Source organism: Cygnus olor, chromosome 4, assembly GCF_009769625.2.
Source record: "Cygnus olor isolate bCygOlo1 chromosome 4, bCygOlo1.pri.v2, whole genome shotgun sequence".
Lineage (NCBI taxonomy): Eukaryota > Metazoa > Chordata > Aves > Anseriformes > Anatidae > Cygnus > Cygnus olor.
Genome location: NC_049172.1, coordinates 77,603,338 through 77,626,770, shown reverse-complemented (window position 1 = coordinate 77,626,770; position 23,433 = coordinate 77,603,338). Strand labels below are relative to the sequence as shown.

The 23,433-nt window shown below is 61.8% G+C and overlaps 1 protein-coding gene across 1 annotated transcript in view; it reads right to left on the bottom strand.

The window, feature by feature from the left end:
• LOC121070151 (dedicator of cytokinesis protein 2-like) overlaps window positions 1–23,273 on the bottom strand; it is a 69,566-nt gene extending 46,293 nt beyond the window's left edge. The window contains exons 1-23 of the mRNA XM_040556811.1: window positions 23,120–23,273; window positions 21,406–21,489; window positions 21,241–21,281; window positions 20,961–21,016; window positions 20,770–20,866; window positions 20,542–20,690; window positions 20,011–20,146; window positions 19,745–19,899; window positions 19,462–19,543; window positions 18,268–18,403; window positions 17,061–17,136; window positions 16,501–16,580; window positions 16,069–16,194; window positions 15,635–15,759; window positions 14,655–14,753; window positions 14,158–14,230; window positions 13,156–13,259; window positions 10,663–10,852; window positions 7,462–7,559; window positions 7,004–7,093; window positions 6,773–6,873; window positions 6,520–6,654; window positions 966–1,077 (exon numbers count right to left, since the gene is read on the bottom strand). Of these exons, the coding sequence (XP_040412745.1) occupies window positions 966–1,077; window positions 6,520–6,654; window positions 6,773–6,873; window positions 7,004–7,093; window positions 7,462–7,559; window positions 10,663–10,852; window positions 13,156–13,259; window positions 14,158–14,230; window positions 14,655–14,753; window positions 15,635–15,759; window positions 16,069–16,194; window positions 16,501–16,580; window positions 17,061–17,136; window positions 18,268–18,403; window positions 19,462–19,543; window positions 19,745–19,899; window positions 20,011–20,146; window positions 20,542–20,690; window positions 20,770–20,866; window positions 20,961–21,016; window positions 21,241–21,281; window positions 21,406–21,489; window positions 23,120–23,162 (2,388 nt within the window). The 5' untranslated portion in view covers window positions 23,163–23,273. The remainder of the gene's footprint in view (window positions 1–965; window positions 1,078–6,519; window positions 6,655–6,772; window positions 6,874–7,003; window positions 7,094–7,461; window positions 7,560–10,662; window positions 10,853–13,155; window positions 13,260–14,157; window positions 14,231–14,654; window positions 14,754–15,634; window positions 15,760–16,068; window positions 16,195–16,500; window positions 16,581–17,060; window positions 17,137–18,267; window positions 18,404–19,461; window positions 19,544–19,744; window positions 19,900–20,010; window positions 20,147–20,541; window positions 20,691–20,769; window positions 20,867–20,960; window positions 21,017–21,240; window positions 21,282–21,405; window positions 21,490–23,119) is intronic.
• Between the last annotated feature and the right edge of the window lie 160 nt (window positions 23,274–23,433).

Sequence of the window (23,433 nt, the reverse complement as noted above, 5' to 3'; positions counted from 1 at the left end):
CAGCCTCTCGCCGTCTCCCTGGTGAGAGCCCAGGGCCACTTGCTCCCTGACTCTGGCTGCAGCCACTCTTGACCGCCGCCTGCCTCTGTGGGTCCTGCTGCCCGGCGGTGCCTCGTGGCTGGCTTCATGCCGTTATCATCATTGCTATTCCTGATCTTAGCACAGGGATACTTGGTCTGGTGAGGCACAGGCAGGCTGTTCTCCTCTGCACCTGGACAGTGGCACCTCCACTCTGGACGTGTTTGCAAAAATTGTTTCCCTCAGGCCTGAATCGAGGTGCTGAGAGATGCAGAAATCACACAGGTGAGTCTGCAGCAGTCTGGTAAAATCACAGCCAGGTTACCATAGCAGAGAGTTTCTAGAGCAACGGTACTGAGATGGAAATCGGAACCGTGATCAGTGTTCTGAGGGGACAAGGGGATGAGGAGGGACAGCCCCCTTCTTCATGATGATCGCGGTCATTATTGATCTTCAAACTACTTTTTTTTTTTTAATTAGATTCAATTATAAGGCCTTATCTAAGAATGCCAACAATGCAACACAGAAACAGAAGTCCCTTGTGAAAAGAAGGGAGAAGCTGGCAGGCTGGGGGCTGCCACAGCGGGGGCCTGGGTCCCCCCAGCTGGGTGGCCAAGAGCACGGCCCCATCCCATCCCCATTTCTCTGCGCCTGCCTCCCCTCTCATTAACCTCACGGAGCACAAACAACATCGCCGCGATTTCTGCTCAGCACCTGCCCTCTGGTAACACGCTGCAGGCGAACGGAGGCGCAGGACCGAGCCGTGACACAGGCGGCACCATCCCAGCTCACCCCGGCTGTGGCACCACGTGGGGACAGCCAGTGCCCGGCTGGGCCACCACCTGCCCGTCCATCCGTCTCTCCGTCCATCTGTCTGTCCGTCCATCCACCTGTCCCACCTCGTACCCCAAGCCAGGACCAGAGCTGGAGCCCACCCACCCACATACCTGGGAGAGCAGCGTGGGCCCTTCCAGCGGGGACTTCATCAGCTGGTTCAGGGTCTGGAAGAGCCGCTGCAGCGAGCGCTGGAACTCGGCCGTCTCCTTCCCCTCGTAGAGCCTGAAACAGCCAGGGTTACCCCGTGCCACTCCTGGAGGACCGCTCCACACAGCCGGGCATGGCAGCCAGCTCGGTCCCAGCGCTGCCCCGACTGTTGGTGGGACCCAGAAGCAGCCAGAAGTAAAGACTGCTCCTCTGCGGGGCGTATATGCACCGCTCGTACATACCCACATGTGTACACATAGGGATTTATATACATATATGTACATATATATATATACATACACACACACACAATGTGAGAAGCAGAGTTGTGTTTTTGCAATAGAAGGTGTTTTTGCAGTGGAAAATTCCACTAACCTTATATTCAAAAGTGACCGTGCAGCATAGCAGCGTGGAATATTTTAAGCAGGTAAGGGGAAGGTCCCACTGTACCAAAATAAGGAGGATAGCTAAGAAAAACAGGATGAGCAGTATGAAATCAGTAAAAACAAAAATCACGGGCCCTCTAGTCACAAGAGAAGTAGGAAAAAAAAAAGGAAAAGGAGAAATTAATGGTTGGTCAGATAAAAATGTACATATATGGCATAGAAGTGCATCGAGTAGGCTGTGAACCTGTAGTACTCAGCCAACGAGGAAACGGGAGAAATCAGATGTCAGGTAATAGGGGATACAGGGTTATGATAAACTTTTACTGCGTGCTCCTGCTTGCAGGACGCCCGCCATTGCAATCGTGAATAAAACGGCTTCACAGAAGGTCCTGTCTGAAGAAAATTATTGAGATTTTTCTCACATAATGTACACACAGATGTATAAAAACAGCCTTTTACATTACGTTGTACTATCCAGGTCACCTCAAAGGAGGCTTGTATTCTCCTGCCTCAGCTGGAAACCTACCGAGCCTTCCAGCCTGAACACGAACTGCACGACCAGCCACAGAACAAACTAAAGCATGTGGGAAATCCTGGCCATGTGAATGGAAAACCTTCAGGAATGTTACAAAGCAGCTAGGTAAATGCAAAACTGCAAGAATAAAGTCACCACAACAACTCACTGTGGCAAACAGGTCATGTTTGAGCTACTTCACCCAGACCATCGGCGTGCAGTGTGAACGGTGCAGGCGCGGAGGGAGGACACTGGCGCGGGGGCACGGACCTGCCCGCGGCGCATCCTGCCCGACCCGCTGCACGGCTGACCCACTGCTAGCACCACACATGCAGTGGCAGAACGAATAAGAGCTTTAATTCCTGCTTACCAGCTTCTTTGTTGAATCTGGGTTTTGTAAAAATTTTGCTTCCTTGTTTCATAAAATTGCGATTGGATTGTTCTGGTTTCAAATTCATCTTCCCCTTCTGGTAAATGAACCCAAGGGAATGTACAAAATATCATAGGCTTAACAGCAGAAATAAGCCTGTGAATTTGACTGAAGCATCTTAGTTTTGCTTAAAAAAAAAAAAAAAAAAAAAAAGCATTAGCTGAATAACTGCCAGCTTACACCCCTCAGTCAACACTGAAATGAAAGCAAAATTGAGATTAACTCGAGGAAGTTCCGTCCCTTTCACCCTGCATGTACAGTCACTTAAATATGAGACTCTCCGGTAACTGCCGTTTCTCAGAAGCCCAATTCTGCAGCCTCGGTACTTTGCTTGGCCCAAAACCAAACATGAGGCCAGGAAAATTAAAAAAGCCTGTATGTGCAAAATGAAATGCAGAATGCATTTCATTGCAAAATGAAATGAAGAATCACATACAGGCTTTGCTCTCACAGCAACGATGTCATGCAATGAGCGTCGTTTATTAGAGATTTGTCAGGTTTTTCACATAGTCCCTTTTTTTAATGCCACTGCCCACAAACAACTGGCATAAATTTTCAAGCTAACCCCCCACTGCAAACTCTTGCCTACAAAATTCTGTATCCTTACACCAGAGAGGGCATACATGAATATGATACACTATATTAACAATTGTAGGATAAATTAATACTGATTTCTGAACTTTTAAGTGAGCAACGACTTAACCGGAGCACTATAAAGCAGTCAGAGCACGCATCGCGACTAGGCTGAGACAACTGCTGATTTGCATCGCTGCAGCAGACGCGTGCCAATGCGGTCCCTAACTGACCACTGACCTACTGCCTGGAGGACCTCACAGGAATCCTGGCAGGGGGAGCCCAGCCTTCAGCCTGGTGCACTGGGCTTAAAGCGGCTCCGCACCCACTCCTGCCTGAATGCCTGCAGCACCTGACCCTGACGCACACCTGAGCTCACGGCGCACCACGGGAGGCCTTCCGAGCACTGGCAATTAAGCTAGGCTGGAAAATTACCTGGCCACCAGCACACTAAGCAAATTAGTATGGACTGCGATGAAACAAGCGTGTGTTCGAAACAAACTGCATGACAAACGTGGTTTACTTGGGAGGAGTCAGCATGGCGCCCAGGAAGGGCAGCCCTGGTGCAGCGGGGTCAGGATGCGCGCAGCCGGCGGGCACAAGGGGACGCAGGCAAGGATCAGCCAGCGCCAGACAGGAGCAGGTCCCTTGGGCACCGGCCCGGCCTGGGATCTGCAGCTTCCAGAGAACTTCGCTTGCACCCAGCACCAGTCAAAAAGCCGGGAGGAGTTAGCAGGGAGGAAGCAGAGACCAAGCTGCAATGTCCAAACCCTGCGGACCTCCTGCAGGGAGGGGACAGGAGATGTCCCCCGCGCTCAGAGGGGCTGGCAGGGAGCGCGGCTCGGCCGTGCCCATCCCCAGCATGGGGCAGAGAGGGGGGCGCGAGGCAGTGCGGGTGGCTGCAGCTGCTCCGGCGGAGAAGCGAGCTCCGAGCTGGGCGCTCCCAGCACCTCCCATCCCGGGGAAGGGGGGCTCGGCTGAGGTAAGCCCCTTCCCCATGCAGCCGTCACGGAGCTGATGAGCAAGCCCGGCAGCAGCAGGAGGCGGCTTTGGTTTCTCATCGGAGGCACTGGAGCTGCTCGCCCGATTCTGTCTGTGGCATACATAATGAAATGGATACAGCATACTGCAGTAACTTATTATAATTACAATCTAATTTCTTTAAATTATAGACTGTGTACAAAATTTAGTACCATTTAAAGTATTTGGAAGATCTGAAGAGTCTGTGTTATTCCACTGTTAAGATCACTAAGATAAGGGAAAGATGAATAAAAACTAAATGTCTTCAGGGATGTCTTTATTTTAATGCTAACTAACTCATACGGCTGTTTGCAAATGCTCCATATAATTAATTTTCTTCGCCAGAAGCCTTGTAAGCTGGGGAATTTGCCCTCTACCTCCACTTACAGCGAAGCAGTGGGTGCCTCAGTTGGATGTGGGAGCCCCCAGGGCCCTCGAGCAGCAGGGCCACGAGTGTGACCCAGGGACCGCAGGCGGGTGGCAGCGGCGAAGCCGGAGGCTGGCAGGCTGGCAGCAACGCGCGCGGGCAGGCACAGCGCGCTGCCGCTCACCCGCACAGCGAAGGCTTTGCAGACAGCAAAGGGAGGCAGTGAGGACAAAGCAAAAACGGGGTCTGCGAGCCTATCTTGGTGCCAGGACCCGACCTCAGCTCCTTGCTGCTGTGAGACACAGCAGCTGCCTGCAGCAGACGGAGAAGGCTCCCTGCGCACCCAGGTGTCCCTGCGTGTTGCTCAGGGCCTCGGGTGACCCAAGCAGACCCGCTGTGCTTGCCACCACTCCATTCGGCTCTCCAGGAAACAGGCAGGAGCCGGCACACGGCCCCATGGCAGGGGCTGGGGCTCTGTGCTTGGTACCAGGCAAGTGAGCCTCCAGCACAGCCCGGCTGCCCTGCGCGGGGGCAGTCACCTCCAGCAGTTGCCGGGGCAGCCCCAGCTTTTGGTGTCTTCTACTGGGAATGAAACAGGAACGTAACCTGCTTTTCCTGATAACTCTGCCTGCTCATATTTTCACAAGTTTCTGCTGGGGAGTTTTGTTTGTCCCACCATGCTCCATGTGGGTGAGGACAGAAACCTGGGGACAAAGGACACCAGGTCCTAGATGAACCCGTAGGTCCCCATGTGGGAGGACTTTGACTTATCCTCAGCAGCACCAAGGGGCACCCGGCCCCTTATGCCGCTCAAGCTGAGCTGTGCCTTTGCAGAGAGGACAAGCTGTTAGGACAGGGCGGCTGGGGGTGTCCTCCAGGTCCTCGGGCAGGCTGCTGGCATGCTTGGTTTTGCTGCAGCATGAGGGACACCCCCAGTACTGTGAATACACAGGCTGCGGTTTAAATGATTTAAAAGCACAGTGACAGGCTGAAGTGTGACTGAGCAGCTCATGAAGAGACATGAGGAGCTGTATGCACCAGCAACTGCAGAGGGAGAGGGTGCTTCGTATAAACCCTGTGATGCTCAACCCGTCTGCTTCATTACCAGTGTGCCTGTGCGGTCCCTGCAGAGCGCTGCAGGAGTCAGGAGGTGACCAAGCACCCGCAGCCACCAGTGGTGCTGGGGCACACAATCAGGACCAGGGGCACAGCCACACCAGAACCAGTGCGGCCAAGAAGGCCCTGGGCAGCTCCAGCAGGCAAGGAGGATAAGGATGGGGGCCAGGGCTGCCAGTCCCAGTGCAGTGCTGGCTGCACAGGGCAGGGGCTGCCTGGGGAGCCCTGCTGGCTGCATCACGGCAGGCTTTTAAGAGTGCATTGACAAAAGCCATCCGTCAGGAGTGACTTAGGCAGAGCCAATCCTGCCCTGGGGCAGGAGTTTACTGCACAACCTCTGCATGTCCCTTCCGGCCTTACTTTATATGGCACTATGATTAACAGTACACAAGAAGAGCTCACTATTTCCTGAAGCCGACGCAAGCAGCAGTGGGAGCCGGGGCACGCTGAGTGCTGCAGGGGCAGAGGAGAGCTGCCAGCACCAGCGGGGGAGCGGCGTCCCTGCCGGCTGGCCCCGGACACGGAGCTGCTCTCACCCACACCGCACACCAACACTCAGGCGGCAGAGGGGAAGCAAGATCTGGTCCCACAGTGGTTAACCTGACAGAGACCCAGCTACAGGCACGCTTCGTGCTAATGCCGACCCGCTGCCTGGCTGCCATAGTGCTGTGTGAGCCCGGCGAGACGTGGCTGCTTCCAGGCGCAGCGTGGTTCGTGTTGGAGCACGTCGCCCCGCAGCCCCGCGCGGAGGCACTCCTGCCCCGGACACAGACAGCGCTGCTGGCTCCAGCAGCAGCTGAATCAAGCACCGTATGTAGCAGAAAATAGATGGAAACCTCAGCAGGAGGAAATGCAGTGGTGCAGAGAGCCTGGCCGGGAACTGGCTGACGTGGCAGTACCTCCCCAGCACACCCAGAGCCAGGGGTGTCACCCACAGGTGTCACATCCCACCCAGCAGCCGCACCAGCACCAGGTGGGTGGAGGCACCAGCGCCACATCCCCAGGGCCGGTGGTCAGCACCAACATCGCTCCCACAGTGCACAGACCCCGTGGGACCCCTCCCTGCTCCCTCCAGACCCATTTCCAGCAGCCAGCGTTGCACGGTACTCACTGGGCAAAGAGGTGCCTGGAGCGGACGATGAACTTGAAGATGTACTCCAAGGCCTTGAAGGTGCGCATGAGCGGCTCGCAGGGCTCTCCGCGGCTCGCCTGCTCCACGTACTGCGTCAGCACCGAGATCAGCTTCCTGTGGGTCAGGGACGCGGGGACGGCTCAGCGGCTTCCCTGCCGCACGGACCTGGGGCTGAGCCCCCTCCCGGCTCACATCCCTTCCCTGTCTCCATCCCTCCTGGTGCCCACCGTACTTGTAGGCGAGCGTGGCACTGAAGTGCTGGCGGATGTAAGCCTCCAGGACGGCGTTGAAGTGGTGAAACTTCCTGTCGGCCACGAGCCCCACGATGAAAACCTGGGGAGAGGTCGCGCGGCTTGGCACAGGGCAGCCGTGCCCCTGGCCACCAGCAGACAGACATGGAGTGCCGAGGGCACGAGGTGGTCAGCGAGCTCAAAGCTCAGCAGGGAAGCAGGATTCTGCTTACCAGGGCATCAAAGACGAGCGTGTCGTAGACATCCGTGTCTGCGTTCTCCATCATGATGGAGAACAAGGCATCCAAAGTGTCCTGGAGGAACTGGGGGGAGGAGAGGACTGTGAGGGCTCGAGCACTCGCTCCCAGCATCATCCCAGCCCTGACAGAGGCAGCACCCGTCCGGCACAGAGCTGCCTGCGGTCCCTTCACAGCTGCTCTCCATTGGAGCGTCCGGCCCTTTTGCAGGACACAGTTCCCCAGCCTGAACCATCCCAACCGGGAGCCCGGCACCTCCAGCCACCCACCATGCCAGGAAGCCCCCGGCATAGACACTGCCAACCCCCAGCAGCTGCTGCACCTCCCAGCCCCCTGGGGGGGCGAGAAGCCAGAAAACACCTGGGGTCTCAGCAGGGGAAATGCGAGCGGGGCAGGGCCAGGGGAGGCACAGGCACCAGCAGCCCCTCTCCTACCTTGATGACTTCTCCTCCATCCACGTTCATCAGCTTCTGCAGGTTCTCCGCCAGGAGGCTGGGCTTTGACCGCCACTTCAGCAGCCCCAGCAGGTTGACTGCGTGGGGACAAGGCGTGGGTCAGCACAGCCTTTGCTCGCCCCCCCCAGGCTCCACGTTACAGTGCCCGCACCCACACTGCTGCCCACCCGCCTCAGCGATGCAGCAGGGGCTGAGCAGCCTCCCCGCACCCCCGAGCCAGCCAGCCCCATGGGGAGGGACTGGGGGGGCATTCGTGGGTGGCCACACTGCCCCCCCTTAACCTCCGTAGCCGGACCATGTGGGGCCAGGACCCCCAGGGGGCACCCACCCCACACAGGCTCTGCTGACTGCATTTCTGCAGGTGGGGGCACTGTGCCGCTCTGCCCCAGTGCCCTGCAGCCCCCGCACAGCAGCCAGCTTCTGGGCGAGGAGATCCCACGGTGAAAGGGGAAGCGTGATGCCACTGCTGGCTCCCCTGTGCAAGGGGAGGGCGTGCAGGCGGCCATGATCTGCAGCGGGGGTGAGGACACGTCTACGCACGAGCCTTCACACCAGCTGCTTGTGGATATTTAAAATATTGATTCAGTTTCATGCAGCCCAGTCCTGCGCCTGTGGGGTCCACAGCACTGCACTGCCCCGGCGGGAGCACGTTGCCAGTGGCCCCGCACCTGGTGAGGGATGTCCACATCCCCGGGCAGCTCCCGCTCGTGCAGAGCACGGCACCAGTCACCAACCCTGCGTACAACAGCTGCTCAGCACAGAAAGCTTCCCAACTTCAGTACCATAAGATTCAGCTAAATAAAGGATGATTACTACAGAAGCTGCATTTGTGCTGCAGGAAGAGAATGAGCTGAACTCCAGTGGCCCCAAGCCCCACTTGTGCTACACCGTAAGTCCCAAGCCCTGTTAGTGCAGCGGCAATGAGTCACCATGTCCTGCGCCTCCTGCACTGCAAAGCCAGTTCCACGAGTGTTGAGAGCCCCTCGTCAGAGCCGTGGTTTCTCCAACTGCATCATTAAAATGTAGCAAAAGCAGGGCTGAGTATTACAAGCTGCTGGCCTTGCAGAGGAGGCACTATGGTTTGGGAGGAAAGCATCGGTATTCCTGCGGTGTCTTCCCCACGGACCAAGCCCTGACAGAACCCGCCTGCTGCCAGTGCTCCCGTGCAGCGCTTTAACCCCAGCCCAGATCAAAATGTTATTTCCACGTGTTTGTGTCCCCCCGGGGAGGAACAGGCTGCTGCTGCGCTTCCTGCAGAGACGCAGGCACATGCGCAGCAAATGCATCCGGAGCTGGAGCACCCGGCACCGCCACACAGAGCCACCAGCCCCGGGGAGCGCGCTCCCGTGGACACCCACGTGCTGCATGCCTCTAACGTGGGCATCGTGAGGGCACTCAGACAGTGCGCCCTTATCAGCCCTTCAGCAGAGCAGACACCTTGCGTTATCAGCTGGGCTCTCCTGTTCACTTCCGACGCGCGCATGGAGCAGTTTGCCAGTGCTCACTCAGGGTTGCCTGCACCTTTTTGTTTGCCACGTCCCAAAACATTTTGTACGAGGCAAAATCCTGTTTCTAAATGCTGATGCATCTGTGTTTGGATGGCACGCACGCTCTTGGCTGACTTGCAATGAACTGAGCAAAGGACCTCCAAGGCTAAAAGCCCCAGCTATGCAACTTAAGACAGGGCTTTGAAAAACACCGAGACCCAATTCCCATCATGATTTCAGAAGGGCCCAGAGAAGGTCACAGAGCGTTTGACAGCAGCACTCAGCAACTCGTTCCAGCTCCCAAATTGGAGGCAGCAGCTCGGTTCCCTCAGGGCATGAGCAGATTAATTACCATCTGCAGGGGTTTACACGGGCCAAGAAACTGCTAACTACCTATAGCTGCTGGCAGGCTAGGCTCCGCCAAGGTGGAGAGCGCGTGTAAATACTTGCAGCCTGTTACTGTTTGTTCTCATTCCCCTGCCTTTGAAAACTAATCTGCCGCTAACTCAGGAGGGCTCAGGAGGGCTCAGGAGACAGATAAGCCAAAAGACAACCTTAATAAGAAATAAATAAAAATAAATAAAAAAAGAGAAAAAAGTGAGAACCATTATGAGTTCCAGCCCTGAGCTATCAACCCAGACGTATGCAAACAGAGCTGGTAGTGAGCAATGCCCGGGCACAGCAATGTGAGTCCTGCAGCAGCGGTGCCACGCAGCAAGCATGGCAAACGTGGTGCGAGCCGTGGCTGCCGAGGGCAGTGCCGGCCCCAGCAGCAGCCTCGGCCCCTGGCTGCCCGCTTCTGCCTCGGGGATCCCCCAGGTCACAGCCCTGAGACCCCTGGGACCCCGAAACCCCGTCAGCCTGCATGGCCCTGGGGACAGCCGCCTTTTGCTCCAGAGGCACTGGCCATGTCAAAACAGTAATTCAGTGCTCAACACTTCTGCTTTCCCTGCATTTTCGGCATGCTATCTACAGGGTCCCTGATGCCACTGGTGATGGGAGCGAGCACCGTGCTGGGGAGGCTGTGCAGCGCCCCAGCCCCGAGCTCCAGCCGGGCTCCCCAGGGCTGCTGCTCACGCACTGCTCTTGTCCTGGCCGTAAATCACTCAGCCACTCCACCACCCGGCTCCCTCATAAAAAGGGGATAACAGCAGCTCCCTTTCTAACAAGCCCCTGCGGGGAGGTGCGTACAAGCTGTATTTTTTCCATATACTTAGGAAGGAGAGCAGGCCCAGTCCTGTTCCCTGGCCCCAAGGACAAATGGCTCAGCTCAGGCAGTCAGAACCCAGCCAGCCTCCCCTCCCTGGGCCAGCTCCCCACAGAAGCACTGTGCCACTGAGACCAGTGGGGTTACCGAGGCTGCCATGGTCAGTGCGCAGGGATGAACACGGTCAGGCACGCAGGGACGTCAGCCGGGGCACGGGGCACAGACAGGTGCCTCTCCCCATCCCTGCGCGCTGCCAGCCCCGGGCACCACCAGCCTGGCAGAGCACAGCTCTCAGGAAACTGGCCACCCTTTGCTCAGATGCTCAGCGTAATAACCGGGGGCACTCAGTGCCGTTACTCCTGCAGAACTTTCTCATGAAAGTGTTTTTCAGCCACAGCTGCCGCCAGCAGGACCGTGTGCTGGTTCCCCACATCACCACCCAGTGATGCCTGAGGGCGAGGCAGCCGCCCCGCAGCCAGGACTCACCGTTCTGTGTCAGCTTCGTGGAGCAGACAAGCGTGGAGATTTGGAAGCTGTCCCGGGCCGACACGGTTAAGCCGGGCGCGCCTCCGCCCACACGGAACGAGGACCCCAAGAGGAGCTTGGGCTCGGGCAGGTTCCTCGTGGAGGGCAGCGCCAGGTATGAGCCGGCGTCCTCCAGCCTCCTGCTGTCCCCCTGCAAGGCAGAGCACATCACACAGGTGAGGTCCCACCTGAGCGGCTGGGCGGCGCCTCGGGAGGGGGGTGGCTGTGTGCCCTGTGTGCCCTGCCACCGCCGGCTTGGCTCTGTGCAGTGGCGCGAGGGAATCAGCACAGCCACACACAGCGGTGACTCCTGCTAACGGAGCCAGGAGCTGCTCCCGGCTCCAGGGCATCACGGCAACCTGATGGCCAGCCTGGGAGAGCCGCTGCCCACGCTGCGGGCTCCTCTGACCTTAACTTCTACAAAGCATCCAGCAAAGCTGCCTCCCGCATGGCTCTGTGGGGACCTGTCTGCAGCCGACGCTGCACAGATGGGAGAAAAGGCCGGTCCCTGGCTGGTGGAGCTGCGGGGGGATGTGAAACGGGTGCGTGGGAGCGCATGGGGAGAGGTCGGCCCAAGGGCCCAAGCGCTGCTGCGAGGACAGACACGAAGCCCACAGTGGGTCCCTGCACGGGGACCCCCACCTCACCACCAGCAGCCCCTGAGGCCACCACGCCGGGGGTGCCACCGGCCTGGGAGGAGAGCGGAGCCCCCGGCCCCACATGTCCCCCGCCCCTAGGGACCGCAGCGGTTCTGCATCTCAAATACGAGGCATTTGTCTTTTCCCTGACTGCAGCCTTGCTTGGTAAACTTCTCTTCTGTTGGAGGTCAGACAAAGATCGCAAAATTGTTCGTTTGTTTGTTCACTTTTCCCTCGGCGTGTAACTTCCCTCGGTGTAACCGCGATTTCCAGCTGACTCACGCGAGGCACTCCATGCCTTCTGAGGGCAGCTAAGCCCTACTAGGGTACACCGACTTAATTTCAGACATTTCTCAACCAGCGTGAGATCAAGAGGTCTGAAGAGCTAAAAGCATGGAATTCACACTCCTCTGGCAAACAAAGATAAAAGATTAAATAGCTTCTGACTCCCAGAGTCAAGCTCCATTGTTTGCCGGGAAGAGCAGAAATCTTCTGCTGGATCAGCCAGGGAGAAGACAAAGCAGAACAGAGCATGCCAACTCCAACTCGCTCAGGGGCTGAGGACACTGCTGAATGCGATGGGTTCAGCGAGGGCAGCAACGACTCTTTAAAAAGTAGAAAATGCTTCCAGAGAGGAGACGTGCGAGGCTTTGGTCCCTGCTTCGGCAAACACCAGCAAGCCTGAAGGCACCCAGAGCTCGTTCTGCTGCGGGACATGGAGCAGGACAGTCCCCTGGGGAGCCAGGGAAGGCGTCTGCAGCTCTGCAGGCCACAGCAGCATTTAAAGAATTCGGGTGTTTTGCCCAAAACGGGCGCAGAGGAAGGGCAGGATAACAAATTTTGGATGCATTATTCTTCTGGGGAAAAAATCACCGATCTGTCTCTGCAGCCACAGCTCGCTGCAGGGAGGGGCACCGGGCATCAGCAAGGCGATAAATGAGAACAGCAGCACAGGGCAAAGCGCCAGGCAGGTGGCAGGGAGCCCGTCCATGGCCACGGGCAAGAGCAAGGTTGTACAAGGCTCGGGGCGGGCTGCTCCTCCCTCGGGGCAGCAGGCTGAGAGGCCGGACAGACAGACGGACGGATGGACAAGGATTACTCAGGCAGCACAGGCACCCGGGGCAGCCAGGACCACAGCAGTAACACTGCTGGCACCATTAACGGCAGGAGGAGGGCTGGGGCGCTGGGAGGGCTCCCCGAAAGGGACAGGGAATGCAAGGAAGAAGAGGAGGAGCTCCTCCACCAAGCAGACAGCGCACAGCTGTGGGATCTGCACGGCCCAAAACCACCCAGGACCCGGGAGCGGTAGCACCAGGGGTTCCTGCGGGAGGAGATCCAGGCACCAGCGCTCCTGGTCCCCACGCCCTGACCAAGCCCAGCTCCTGGCACAGCAGCACAGGTGAGCACCCGCTCTTGCACACTTCGGCACCGAAGCTGACCGCATTTTTCCTAATGAACGGAGAGCTTTCCTCCTCACATTCTCTCTATGCTCCCTCAGAACAAAACTGAGCAGTTTTAAGCAGACAAACCATGGTGAAATCAGATAAAATGCAGCAAACATCTTCACCAGGATGTTCCCTCCTGGGCCTGACACATTTAAGTTGCCTTTTCCTAAAGAAAACTTGTCATTGCAGAGGCGCAGAGTGGGGGTTGGAGATGATGTGTGCAGAGAGCTGCGGCAGGGCCTCCGAGGACAGAGAGGAGATGAGAACGGGGCTGGGGACCCTGCAGGAGACCTTGGGCAGGAGCCAGCGGTGCCTGCAGCCGGGGGCACCTGCGGTGGTGACGGGGCCGGCACGTCCAACTCCGCCGGTACCTTGTACAGGAGGAGGTCGTGCTCCCCATCGCGCAGGGTGGTGCCGTCGGGTCGCATCAGCTTCACGAAGGCCATGGAGAAAATCTTCTCGCTTTTGTCTTTAGCTGGGAGAGACAGAAGCACAGGGGAGGTGAAGGCAGCGTGGGGACAGCCCAGGGAGCCGCGGGGTGGGCAGGGAGAGGCAGCCCCAGCCGTTCCTGGCCACCGGAGCGCTGCAGGGATGTGGTGCCGGGGCCGTGGGAGCCACAGGCAGCATCGTGGGCAGCAGGGATGCCTCGGCGTACCTTGGGGGCAGCGGCCGCAGCAGCCACGCAAGTAAAAGAGGGAGGGAGAGAACACCAAAAGCAGAGGGTGGGCAGAGAGGGGAGGCAGGGAACCCTGTGAGGACACGACTGTGTTTGGGGCAGGCGGGGTTTGGCTGGTGCAGGATCCGACCTGTGAGCATCCAACCCAGCTGCAGGTCCCTGCTGCCCTGGGTACCCTCCCTGCAGACGGGACCGGGCAGTGCCACTCCCAGCACCACAGCCACAGCGGGGCCACTGTCGTCCCCGCGGCAGCCCTGGGAAGTCTCCCGGGAGGCACAGGCTGTGTTGCACTGCGCCCAGTGCCTGGGATTTTCAGCTCCACCAAGCAGCTGGTGGCAGCACCTCTGCTCCCGGCCACACGCTGCAGCCCACGGCCTCCCCACAGCCAAAAGCCACAAGACGCAGAGCAGATGCCAAGCACCGAGCCCAGGGAGCTGCCTGCACGCGTAGGCAGCGATGTGCCAGAGATCTGCTGCCTCACCATGGGCAGCTGGGACCGAGCAAAGCAGGGACGACGGCTCGCCTCCTCCCGCATGTGAATCCAGGTTTCACAGCACACCCGGTGTCCCCACACGGGAGTGAGACCGGGACCGCTCGCAAGGTCCTCCCCTCTCTGCAGCCCCCGGGCCACCTGCCGCCACCGCAGCCTTGGCAGGGGACATGGGCGGAGGAACGGGTGAAGGAGAGAGATGCTCACAGTCACTGGAGGAGCGGTGCTTGAAGGTGAATCTCAGGTGGGTCTTGTGGACGTCTTCGATGGGAACAGCAATCTGAGAGAGGGAAGCCCACGTGAGTACGGGGGGCAAGGGCTGAGTGAACTGCCCAGCCCAGACCCCTCCCTGCCCGAGCCTGGGCAAACGACGTGCTGGACTGCAGGCTGCCCAAGTCCAAATGCACGTGCTTTGCTTCCACAGTTGATGAAACTGCATCGGAGACACCAGTGTGTGTGCAGGGTTGGTGAGCTGTGTCCACCAGCCAGCGGGGACAGCCTGGTGCGGCGCAGGACCAGCACCAGCGAGGCAGTGACCCCCACCAGCCCATGCCCCCGGACACCGCCTCCCACCGCAGGACCTGCCACAGCGCCTGTCCCCCGGGAACCAGCCCCTCTGAGATCCCTCTGGGACCCCTCTGGAGCAGGGGGAGTGGGACATGGCCCCGTGGCGGGCGGTCCCGCTGCAGCCCCTCGGAGCAGACCTTCACTGTCTCCATCCACCGCTGGTGCCGCTGCTGGTAGTAGACCACGGAGCGGTATTCGCTGGCCGGCTTGTCCCCTGCCCCATGGTAAATCACGTTCTGTGGGGAGGACAGCAGCGGATAAGATGTCCGTGGTCAGCTCATGATAAGTCTCGCCTGACTTGCACATTGAAGCGCCCCAAAGGCCCCAAGAACTTCACATCTTCGGCTAACCCAGAACAGCCCCCACCCCTGAGCCCGTGCCTGCGTTCCCCTCCGCAGCCCCGCACAACCTGGCCGGCACGGGGCCACCCTGAGCATCGCTTCCCAGGCAGGTGGCGGGGGCAGCCAAGGGCTTCCTCATCCCCACCTGCCTCAACCAAGGCTGGTCACAGCCTTTGAACAGAGGCAGGAAGGATGTACGAGCCTCCAGTATCACTCAATTCAAGCTCAAGGCTTGAATTCCATTGCCCCAAAGGAAATTCGTTATCGCGGGCAGAGATAGAGGCAGGGGGGCTGCGTCTCTGCAAAGCCCAGCAGGAGCCTCAGTAATTAAAAACCTGCTCACCACGGGCCAGATAAGGACCGAGTTTGAAATGAAAGCAAACACCCTGGGAAGAGAGGCGAGGCAGCAGGCAGCACGGAGGTGGGAGAGGCTGGGTCTGAGCTGGCCCCCGGCTCCTTCCCCTGCCCGAGGACACCAGGGCTGTGGGCAACCCGTGGCCAGGGGTGGCCAGGAGTGGCCGGGGTCTAGCTGTCCTGAGACAGCTAGAAGAGACAGCAATTTTCTGCCTGTCCCTTCCCGTGATTTTTTCAAGTCTATATCCCAAAGGACAACTCCAGGAGTGGCAGCTTGCCACAGAAGGGCTCGAGCCGGTCTGTGCCAGCACCAGCACTGACACCGCACGCCACAGAGCTGCTGCCTCTGCCTGAGCCGGGGCGATGCACGGGGTGGGGGGTCCCTTGCCCGAGGGCTGGGGCTGGCCTGGCACTCGCCGTACCTGCACCACATTGCCCGACTCGTCGCAGACGCACACCGTCACCTCCACGTTCTTCTGCGTCTTCTTGTTCCCCTTGTCGAATTCGCCCTGCACCAGCGTGAGGTAGATGTCGTTCCTGACGTCCCCTAGGAGGAGAGCCCCGTCAGCAGGGCCAGGTCCCTCCGCAGCCTGGGCGCCCTGCGGCCGCACTCCGGGACCCCAAGAGACCACCAGGGGATGAGCCCACCCACCCCACACTGCTCCCATGCGGAGCCGCCTCCCCTCCTGGGCTGGCCGGGATGTGCACACCCCAGGGCCTGCCTGCAGCCCCCCAAAAGCCCCCGGATACCCTGCTGGGGGTGGCTGCTGCACCCACCCCCTGTGAGCAGCGCGTGGCACCGGGGACGCTTGGCACAGGGGAGGGGAGGGGAGGCCAGCGCTGCCTCCCCGCTTGCCTGGCATGATGACCTCCGGGTAGCCCAGCTTGCGTGCCACCACCGTGCTGCGGTCCACAAGGTGCGGGTGGTCCTTCCGCACCTGGCTCAGGTCTCCCCACAGCATCTTCAGAGACACCCAGAACCCTGCCAGGGACGAACCGAGGGGCATCAGCCCCACGGCCAGCAGCGCTCGGACTGAGCCATGCCACGCTGGGCAAAGCCGGCCGCCACGCGTTGCCCCTGCAGGAGCAGCTGCCCTGCCCTGGGGCTCAGCCCCGAGGTGTTCAGGGGGTGGGTGACCGCCCCCGCCCCCACAAGGCCTGGTCCCGACTGTCAGGACAGTTCCCACACCAAGCCCCTGCTGCGCCCGGGACCACCCTCGCAGCCTGTGGCCACTGTAGGGTTTTGTTTGTTTGTTTGTTTTGGGGGGGAGGCGGGGGGAGCTGCTACCTTGTCCTTTGTGGTTGATGTCCTTTCCTTCCACCGCTTTCCTGATCATGTTGTGAAGGAAATCATTCTCAGCGGCTGCCCTGCCAAACACCAGAGCAGGGAGAGCTTCAGAGGAGCTCCCAGCCAGGAGGACTCGTGGGAGCCCCGCAGCTGGCAGCAATGAACAGGAAAACAAGCTGGACCCCCCCCACCCCGTGGTCCCCCAAACCCACCCGCCACCGAGCCCACCTAGAGGAAGGTGCAGGACAGCATCCACAGCTGACATGGGACAAGGTCCCCAACCCTGAACACCCGTGTCTCTGCAGAGCCCCAGCAGGGTTCCAGGATTCTCTCAGTACCTCCTTGCCCGTATAAATACCCTTTTGTCTAACTTCACCGGGTTCCTAGACCTGGCGACATCCCGTCCCAAGGATCCACAGTCCCTTTGCAAAGCCTAAGTTAACAGAAATCCTTTGCTCTGTGATTCTGGCACCTCCTGACACCGCTTACTGCCGCTGTCCCCATGCCAGCTCAGCCACCGGAGCTCTGCCTCCCTGCCTGTCCCCAGCCCCAGGACTCACAGGTGCACAGGGATGAAGTGCTGCTTGTCCTCGTCGCTCTCACACTTCCCCTTGCTGATGTCCGTGATGTCCATCACTGCAACGGCACAGACACGGCAGCATGGGGTGGCTGCCATGGGTGCCTGCAGCCCCAGCGACACGGCCCTGGTGCCAAACCCTCCAGGTGACGCACGCAGGGCCAGCTTGGTCCCTTCCTGCAGCCAGCGCCTCGCCTGCGCCCCCCGCACTGATCCTTCTGTGCCTGGCCAGAGCTCCCCAGGGAGGCCCCCGTGTCCCACCAGGACCCTCTGCCACCTCATGCTGGATGGTGCTGAGCCACAGGGGGCTCTGCACAGGGACCCACCCTACACCCACACAGCTCCGTGGTGAATGGGCACAGTGCCGACGCAGGCTAGGACCCAGCACCCGGGCGCAGCTTGTCCATGGGAAAGCTCCCAGGGGGTCTCTGCTGCACCCCACGCAGCACCACGGCCCTGGGCACCAGGATGGGCCCTGTGCTGGGTGCAGGACCCCATGCAGCTGGGGGCCATCCCCCTCCTTGCCCCTCCTCGCCCCACTCTGCTCCAGCCACATGGGCAGAGCCGGGGCTCGGGGCGCACAGCACCCACCCGGCGTCCCCTCCAGCCACGAACCGGCTGCTCACCGCCAGGTGCCTCCGAGCTCCCGTTTGGCCAAGACAAGCCATGCCCGGGACTTCTCCATCCCCCACAGGCACCAGGGCTCGGTGCAGGATGGGCAGGGCACTGCACCGCAGGCACCACGACAATCCATCTGGCCCCCTCCCCAGGGACATGCTCAGCTCAGAGCGCAATTAGCTGCTGGTATGTTAATAATTCACCTGGTAATTACTCTGTGGCTGAGATCCTAGTGCACGCTAATTGGCCAATTAAAATCAATAATTTCCTACCAAGTTCATCCGATGAGGATCAATACTCAGAGCAGGAACATTTGTCAAGGCAGGGGAGGAGGGTGCGGGGAGCTCCTGCGCTCCTCCCTCCACAGGGGGTGCCCAGGGCTACTCCCGGGGGGCCCCTGCTCCTGGGGTCCCTGCTGGCGCCACCGGGCTTGGAACTGGGGAAAGCAGGCGGCGAGCACGGGGGGCACGGGCAGAGCGCGGCCACGCAGAGAGGCGAGCGAGGGTCGGGGTCCGAGCGTGGGACCTGGCCGAGAGGCCGGTGCAGGGTCTGCTCCGGGAGCCCCTGCTCACCCGAAATGCCGAAGGGCCGACGGAGGCCGGTGCTGAGCTTGCGGCTGAGGGTCTCCCGGAGGTCCATGCGTCCCACCCGGATGATCTGGCACACCAAGAAAAGCCTCTCCCGCTTCAGGTCTTTGCTGCCCAGGTCCTGGGGGCACAGGGGGTGTGAGCGGGGTGCCGGCAGCGCCGTGTGAGGCTGCTCCTCTACGAGCACTGGGAGACCACAGGGAACCTGCAGCTGCCAGGAGGATGAGCCGGGGGTGCAGAGCTGCCTTCAGGGGCCGGGGAGTGCCCTCGCTACTGTGCCCCATAGAGGGGCTTGGCAGGAGGGCACAAAGCTCCGCTGTCCCAGGGAGCCCCGGCTTTCTGTGCACCCCCAGACAACGCCGTCCTGGTGGAGACCGATGGCCCCACAGGGTACCCACGGTGTGGCAGCGCGGCTGAGGCAGGCACAGCTCACTGGGGGGGGGCAGCTCTGCCACGGAGCAGGGCCCAGCGGGGCAGCCCCACACCCCAGCTCCTGGCACCCCAGCCAGGCCAGGTCCTGCGAGGATGCAGCAGGAGGACATGGCACAGGGACACGGCACGGGGACATGCGGCTGGTGCCGGCAGCAAGCGGGGGTCGGAGGTGAGCAAGAGCCGGCGGAGTTGGACCGTGGGGCTGGAAGTGCTGATGCTGCTCATTTGCATTGATTTCCTGGCTCATCTGCGTATCGATGGCTTGGGCCGTCCTGAGGGTCAGCTCGGCTCTGCTTGCGCAGCGGAAACCTGCTCCGTCAGCAGGAGCTGCTCCTCGCCTGCCTCCCCGGAGGCGGCTGAAACCAGGACAAGCCCGGCGAGGGCGGGCACGGGGGGCGAGGGGCAGCCCACGGGGGTGCGCAGAGCCCTGGTGCCAGGGCAGGCGCTGCACTGGGAGCCACGGGGCTGGCGTGACGGGAAAAAAGGAGAAAGGAGCAGCAAGGAGAGAGCGCTGAGGGGAAGAGCTGGGGCTGGGACGGGGGTGGGGGACAGGGGCTGCAGTGGGGTTTGGGGTCCCTCCCGTGCACAGTGCCCCAACGCACCCCACACACTGCATCGAGGGGCACGTTGGCAGGGCGGTGGGGAGGGGAGGATGCGTGGGCTGAGTGCCTGGAGGGGGGCAGCGAGCAGGCAGCGCCGCCTCCCAGCCACAGCTCCAGTGGGGACAGGGCGAGTTCCCTCGCTCACCGTGAAGATGGCCTTGAGGTTGTTGAGCAGCTCGATGTCCTGCGGGACGCCCGTGCTGGCCCAGCGGATCACGTAGTTCTCACTGCAAGGGGACGGTGAGACGTGAGAACCCGTGGCCAGTCCCTGTACATCGGGGGTCCCGGACCAGGCAGAAGCTGCCAGCAATGGGACCAAGAGCAAACAGGGGCAGGGGCTGCCCCACTCCAGGGGACGCAACCAGGGGATGCTGTGGGGAGCAGAGGCATGGGACCCCTGCCAAGCGCCGTGCCGCTTGGGGCCCCACCTGATCATGCGCTGCTCGCCGGGGTCATACAGCGCCATGAAGAGCTGCGCCTCCTCACCAATGTTGCAGACAAAGTTGCGCACGCAGAGGTAGAGGTTGTGGGAGGGCGAAGCCGCCAGGCGGGCGCTGCAGCCCAGCTCGCTCTGCTGTGGGCACTGTGGGGCAGGAGGTGGCTCAGCCCCACGGCACGGCCCCACAGCACGACCCAGCCGGCCGCACGTGGGGCAGCAGGCTCTCAGCACGGTGGGGCCAGCGCTGGCTCTCACCGTCTCCTCCTGGATGCGCTGCGTGATGGTCTGCGCGGCCTTCTTGTGTGCCTGGAAGAGGCTGATGACGCTGGTCCTGTCGGGGTCCAGGATGTTTTCATCCTCGTCCCGCACCACCAGGTCCAGCGCAAGGATCCTGCAGAGGCCGGGATGGGTGAGATGGGACCCAGCACCTGGGGGCACGCGGGGCTGCGCGTCCTGCCAGGACCCGTAGGCACGGGGCCGGGGCTGCAAGCACGGCGTGGGGGCAGGATGATCCCAGCAGGCCGTGGCCAGCAACAGCCAGCCGGGGAGGGGACAGGAGCAGAGCAGCACCAGGGACGTGCTCCTGCCCCATGCAGGGCTCACTGGCAATAGCCGTCCGCCAGGTGGAATGCACAGCCAGCAGCACGCCAGGACAGCGGGGACAGCAAGCCGGGTCAGCAACGATGCTGCAGCAGGGGGACAGCATCAAGCATCCCTCAGCACCACACAGACAGTGCCTGTGGTGGTGGCAGATGCAGCGCCTCACGCTCCCATCCTCGCTCTCACTTGTTGCCGTAGTCGATCTTGCTGGTCACCTCCTTCTTGAGCTGCAGCAGCTCGTCCTTGGGCAGTGTTCCCGAGAGCAGCTGCGAGCGCCGCTCCATCAGCTCGTACATCATCTGCTTCACCTGCCGGTACCGCTCCGTCTGCCCCGCCTGCAGGCAGCCGCCACGCACAGGGTCACCCTCGTGCCCCGACCGTGCCCCCACGGCCCCGTCCCCCACCGTCCCTCACCACATAGAGCTGCTTCCAGATGGTGGCCCACTCCCGCAGCGTGGTGGTGATCTCCTGCACCATGGGCATCTCGGCAGGGACCACGCACTCCTCCGCCCTGGGGAACACGCAGAGCCCTGCAGCACCCCGCTGCCGGTGCGGGGCCCGAGGCCGAGCGGGGCGGGCAGGCGGCCCCCTCGCCCCATACCTACCCCCTGCGCTCCACCACCGCGCCCTTCAGGTGGATCAGCGAGGCCGGGAAGATGCCCTGGGGGAGCAGCAGCCATCAGCACCCACGGGCAGGGGCTGGGTGAGGATGCAGTGCCCCCCTGTACAGTCCTAGGGGGCCAAGACTGGGGACTCCCTCGGGACTGAGCACCCTGTAGGGGGTCCCCAGCCCAGCAATGCCCCCAGTGCCTGGTGCAACCCCTGCCGGGCACCCAGCCGGGGCCATCCCCTGCACCCCGTCCCCCACAGCAGCCCCTCACCTACCCGGGCAGCCCTGTTCCTGAGCGAGTACCCGCGGTACCAGCCTGCAAGGGAAGGGGAGGTGACAGCGTCAGCCAGCCTTGGGGCCTGATGGCCCTGGCACGAGGCCCTGGTGCCGGGGTGCACCTGGGTACCCCAGCCTGGCACAGCCCAGGGGGCAACCCTTACCCTCAGATGCCTGCAGGATGTGCACCGTCTCCCCGACCTGCAGCGGGAGGTGATGCTCGTTGGTGCTTGGGAAGTTCCACACGGCTGCGGAGAGAGGGGCCAGGAGCCGTGGTCAGGGGCCCCTTGCCTGCCCCCCCTGCCCAGCGCAGCCCCCTGGGGCCAGGGCGCCCCACACCCGGTCTCCCCCATGGGGCAGAGCCACCCCAACAGGCACCGCTCAGCCCCCGGGGTGCTGGTGCAGGGTCCCAGCCTCACACGAGCAGCCCGAGATCCCAGGGGGGCAGGGGCTGGGCGGTAGCAGAGCACCTTGGGGTGCCCCTGCCCGTGGGAGGGGACCCCACAGAGCCACCATGCAGCTGCCACGGCACCAGGCAGGGCAGGACCCCTCAGCCCCCAGACCCAGTGCGTGGTGGTCCCAAGCCCTGCATCCTCCCACCGCGCTGCCAGCCGCCTGCAGCCCCCGCACAGCCGGGCGAGGGGCTGGGCCCCGCTGCCCGAGGCACGCGCCCACCGCGAGCAGCACTGGGGCTGAGAGCGCAGGACGCAGGGTGCTTCCTGCTGCAGCGCAGGCTGCACTAGGACGGGCTGCGGTTAGTCCTGCCGCTATTTCTGGTGCTGGGGCCAGTGGCGGCTCTGCTGGGGCTCTGGGTGGAAGCAGCCCTGCCCTAGCTGCAGGACGGGCTGCACGCTGCACCGGGGGCTGTCCCCTGCAGGCATGCACGCCCCCAGCAGCTCCCTCCAGGACCCTGCCCACCACCCTCCACTGCAAAACCTTGCCACTTAAACCCAATCCTCCAGCTCACGTCCTTGGGGGTGCAGTGCCCCCAGACTTGCACAGCTCATCCAGGACCCCCTGGATGGACACACACACGCGGCTGGCCCCAGGGCTCCCTGTAGCACCGGGAGCCCTGAGCTGCCTGGAGACCCCTCCTGCCATCCTGCCCTCTGCCAGCACCAGCCCGGGTCCCAGCTCACTCCCGGGCCAGCTCCTTCCTGCCCCCAGCCCGCACCAGACCAGGCTTCCTCATAGGCCGGCCCCTAGAGCCCCCCCTGCAGCACCCCAGGCCCCATGTGGGGCTCAGCCCTCGCTCGGGGCCGCTGCAGGCAGCGCAGGGAGGGGACGTGGGAAACGGCCCCTCCAGAAACGGGAAGAGGCGCGGGGCGGTGCAAGGAGAAGTGCCTGCTTGCACAGGGGCTGCTGCAGGGAGGCCGAGCAGGGGCTGCTGCAGGGAGCAAGGCTGCTGGGGTGTTACCGCAGCCCACGCAGAGCCCCAAGCAGGCCCTGGGGCAAAGAGTGGGGCTGGCTCTGGGCTGCCTGGTGCAGGTGCCCTGGGGTGGAGGGTCCTGTGCTTCAACAGCGAGGCTTCAACCCCTAGCCCAGAGGGGAGGGACGGATCCTGTGCCGGGGACTGGAGAGGCGCTGCCCCAGCACCCTTAACCTGATGCTTGGCCCCTCGGATCCCCATCTCCACCCAGCATCAACGATGCGCAGCCTCCAGGCATGCTCAGCCTCCAGGCATGCTCAGCCCCCAGCCCACCTCATCGCCGGCCCTGCAGCCCCCGCCTGCCCCCCACTTGTTCCTGCAACCCATGGCCTCCCAGCACCAGCATCACGGGGACCTGGCCCCTGCCTTGTGCCCTGCGCATCGCCACTGCCCCACCCAGCACGGCACCGCTCACCCGCAGCCCCCGGTGCCCCAGAGCCTCCACTCACCCACGCCATACTTCGCCTCCTTGGTGGGCAGCCACGGGGCCATGGCCGGCTCTGTGGCGCAGTGCGGGGACCCGGGGCCCTGCGCGGGGCAGCTGCCGGTTCCTCCCGCCGCGCTCCCCGGGTCACGTGCACCTCACCGGCTTGTGCAAACCTCCGCTTCCTCAACGCCCAGCTGGGTGCTGTGGGACCCGGCCGACGGCCCTGCACCCTGCCAGGGCACTGGACATGGAGCCCACCGCCCTCACGCTGCCCGTCCAGGGACTGGGGCTGCCCAGGGTGCGATGGGGCTGCCTGCCCCAGCCATGCTGCGGCAC